At 40.4% G+C, this 3,942-nt stretch overlaps 1 protein-coding gene across 1 annotated transcript in view; it reads right to left on the bottom strand.

Moving 5' to 3' along the window:
* Positions 1-290: 290 nt before the first annotated feature.
* The window catches only part of CFAP221 (cilia and flagella associated protein 221), a 19,479-nt gene continuing 15,827 nt past the window's right edge, over positions 291-3,942 (bottom strand). The window contains exons 19-23 of the mRNA XM_009084047.1: positions 2,847-3,005; positions 2,368-2,462; positions 1,740-1,829; positions 1,418-1,537; positions 291-414 (exon numbers count right to left, since the gene is read on the bottom strand). Coding sequence (XP_009082295.1) covers positions 291-414; positions 1,418-1,537; positions 1,740-1,829; positions 2,368-2,462; positions 2,847-3,005 — 588 coding nt within the window. The remainder of the gene's footprint in view (positions 415-1,417; positions 1,538-1,739; positions 1,830-2,367; positions 2,463-2,846; positions 3,006-3,942) is intronic.

The raw sequence follows: 3,942 nt of genomic DNA, 5'->3' as shown, positions 1-3,942 counted from the left end.
TGTACATTAATTAGTAAACTATTTACATGGTAGTGCTGAGGTTTTTTGATCCTTCACACCAGAACAAAATGAGCAGGTACAAGGCTGAGGTTTCTCACTGGAATAATTACTGTGTTTGGGATAAGGGGCACAGTGAGAGGCCTTGACAGTGGTGGCAATACTGGTGGTTCTCTTCTCTTTGCATAAGAAGTTGCAGATCTCACTGAACAAAAGTGAATATAGCTGGGACATAGAAAGCCTCATGCATGAACAGGACACAGTGACCAGCCATGAACTTTGTACAATTACTCTTATCCCAGAATAAGGGCTTTATAAAGTGCTTTCTGCTTCATTGTCTCTATATGTTTCTGAATCTTCTCTCCAAGCTCATTATTTTGGTGTTGAAAATGTCCATCTGGTCTGTTGCTCAGGTCTCTGCAAGAAATTTAAAACATCATTTGTAATTATAATAACAAGGGAAACTATCAGGATTATTGACAAAATCCAAAGAAAGAAACAGTCACACAGAATTTCTTTTTTTTTATAATGAACACAGAGAGTATTCTATTACTTATGGAGATCTGGAGTAATTTCACAGTAGTGAAACTGTGGAAAGAACAGTCACTCTTGGCTTGGCCAGTTAGGAAAGTTAACCATCTGACTCTGAGTTTCGCATTTTATCCATGAAGGAACATATGCTGTAATTGCAGAACAAGAGCAGCCACATGAAAAACTGATTTGCCTTGAGGATAAAATGCTGAAACTAGTGTCATCTAGTATAAAACCATCCATAACAACAAAGAACCTTCCACTGACAACAAAAAGGATTGGGACTTCATTGTTTCCTAAGAAATTTTTGTTTCCCTCTTTAGAGAAGCTTTCAAAGTAAAATATTGAAAGTAAATATCAATACTCAGAGTTGTTATAATATAGTAAGTATTTTCATTTTTTTATGAAATCATCTAAAACTGCCTGCTGCAATGTGTGTGGGTGCAGTGTGAAGCTTGGACAGCAGAGCAAATATGATCTACTCCTAGGAAAAGCCTGAGAAAAAAGCACCATGCCAGGGGGAAATTCTAAGAGCTCGTTCCTCTGCCAACGTTAATAAACATCTAACCATAAGGGCCACTGAAAAGTAAAAGTCACAGGTCCAAGGATGTTGAATATCTCTGAGAAGGCAAGAAAACTGCCTCAAGTGTTAGCTCAAACCGATATAACCAAAGTCAGAGACATCCAGGCCAATGTATCATTCACAGCTGTTTTCTGAAGTAAAATCCGGAGATTTTGCAGTGCAAATTTGCTCAAAGTACCAGATCTGCATCCCACTTGTGATGGAGTCCCTAGAGCATTCCAGTATGACTTTCTATGCCACTCTGAAGGGGATGCTTGACTTCAAATTCCTTCCCATTCCTCTCTCCTAATTTTAAATGATACCTACCTTCCTTTTACTGCTGATTTCTCTTTGCCTTCTTCTGAGAGTGCCTGCTCAATCTGTGGAAATTCAGCTCTTATCATCTCTGGAGTAGGAATCATTGTGAACTCAGCTTCATCTGTTTCACTAAAAATTAGTAAGATGACAACCAATTGGCTTTTATACTTTTATAAGTATTTTTTAGCCAACAAAACCAAAAGTATGTTTTATGCAAGAGGGACTTTGTGCTTTTGCCTTTGAGGATCTCTCTGGATGGGTTTAGACACAACCATACAAATGGTTAAGACACAGTCAATCACACCATGAACAGAAGAGAGGAAAAACTTACTTGTCAATGATGTTCTCCTTGTCTCTCTCAGGTAAGTCATGCAGCATTGGTGGTACATCTCTTGGAAGCATATCTAAACTGTAAGGATCTCTGTGATGGAAATGGTATTAGTTTAAGGTATTAATACTAATGATATTAGTGCAGCTACTCTGCACTAAACAGTAGTTGCAGTTACAATAAAGATGATGTACTTTGAAATACTCCTGGAAAATCTGAGGACACCAGAAACTGCAGGGATACAAGGGAATGAGAGATGTTGGCTACCACTGGGTGCAAGTATCCATATGTTAAAGGTTTTACTGTTCATACTCCTGCAGGGCAGACAGAGTTTGTACCTCCTGGGGTATTCCAGGACTGAACCAACAAGCATTCAGGAGACATGTTATTGAAAGCCCAGACTGGAACTCTCTTTCCTTGGTTAGGCATTTCCTCTAATGATATTGTTCTTAACCCACCCTTCAAGGAGTTCAGTAGGGGCATTCCCGGTTGGTTTTAGATTTCTGAGCAGAAGTTAATTCCACCTGTAGGCCCACTTTCATCTGTGGGACTAGTTACAGTGGTCAATATGGTTAGAGACAGCAGAAACTAGTGCAGGGTATAGGCACTGTATATTCAAATTCTTTCTTACCTAGGTGCTGAATTTATCAATGTGGGAACATTAGGAAAAGAGGAATACACCAGTGGTGAGAAGTTTCTCCATTCCATTACTCCACAAATTACTTCCTGAAATGACAAGTGCTACAGCAATCAGACCTCTAATACATAATGCAGTGGAGAGAGAGGCTTGCAGGACAGAGCACCTGATTTCTTGGCTGAGAATTGAATCTGGGGAGTTGAGTATTTCAAAGATGCTTCCACCATTGTGAAGTTGTGAAAATGCAACAGACAGTGAAAAGATGGAAAGAGACATTCAGGGATAAATAAGAGACATTGATAAAGCCCGACAAGGACTAATTATTTTGACCCATATACTATTTAGGTGGATGCATAAGTTATATTTGAAAGCATCTTCTATCTAGGATGACTTCATCTTCCTCTTTTGATTCCATAGAGCAAGTTCTCAGCAAGAACATACCCAAGCCATACAATCAACCCAGAAGGCCATACCTTGTGATGTAGAAATTTCTTTTGTGTGACTGGAATACTGGATCCTTTGGGACATTCCTTGGTAAAGGTGTATTTTGGATGAGGACAAAGATGATATTCCATACTTGTTTCAGAATAGGCCAAAGGAAGTAAAAATGGAACTAATCCTGGAGTTGGGTTCTAAAAAAAAGAGATCATTTTAAAAAATCATTCTGAGCACCATAAAGAACTAAATTAATGTCAATTCAGTTCTTACAATTAGTGTTGTCTCCCCACATTCACAGCTTTGTCTCATTGTGACTGTTCTGTTTGGTGTGATCCTTCATTTCTTGTCTCTTCCCCTCATCCTATAACCTGCCTGGTTTATTCATGCTCTCTGCTGTCCAACATACAGCAATTTAGATGTTGTCTCCAAGTTTGAAAGAAAAAAAGCATTGCCTAATTACTCTGGAATCCGTTGGTGATTGTCTAAACAGTTCAGAATCCAAGGGAAACTGGCCTCACTGTGGTGGAAGCTAGTGAGCATTTTGCCATCTATTTCCCTGCACTAGCATCTGTTTCTGAATAAAGCCTAACACTGGTAGTGTGGGATCAGGCTGTGCCTGGCTCTCATGCCATGGCACAGGGATGAAAGAGATGCACAGAGGGTCCCATCAGTAAATTCACTGGAGTCCTGGTTGCATGCAGTGAGGACAAGTCTATCCCATATATGTTATGCCAAGATCACCAGACCAACACTGCAGATAAGAAATGCTGACAGAGCCACCCAAGCCAGGCACAGTGCCATGCTGGCTGGGAGATCTGCCTGTACCCACCCACACAGCACTTCACTGAGCTCTCCAGCTGTCTCTGCCTGCTCAGAGATACCTCGGGGACTTCCAGGCTGTGCTGCACTGTGTGGGAAATACCTTCTGCTCTTGCTGCCAAGTAGCACAATCTACATAACAATTAAGGAACAGAAAATCCTCCCACACACACAGTGGTGATTTTTTGAATCTCTGTGCCTAATAATTTGGAAATGTGGTTTGGGATGCTCTGAGAAGTATTAGAAACCATAGGGCAGCAGAATGCAATGCTTGAGCAGAGTTTGATTCCATTCTTCTCAGTTTACCCAAGG

The sequence above is a fragment of the Acanthisitta chloris genome, unplaced genomic scaffold (assembly GCF_000695815.1).
Source record: "Acanthisitta chloris isolate BGI_N310 unplaced genomic scaffold, ASM69581v1 scaffold21631, whole genome shotgun sequence".
Classification (NCBI taxonomy): Eukaryota; Metazoa; Chordata; class Aves; order Passeriformes; family Acanthisittidae; genus Acanthisitta; species Acanthisitta chloris.
This window is presented reverse-complemented; position numbering and strand designations above follow the sequence as displayed.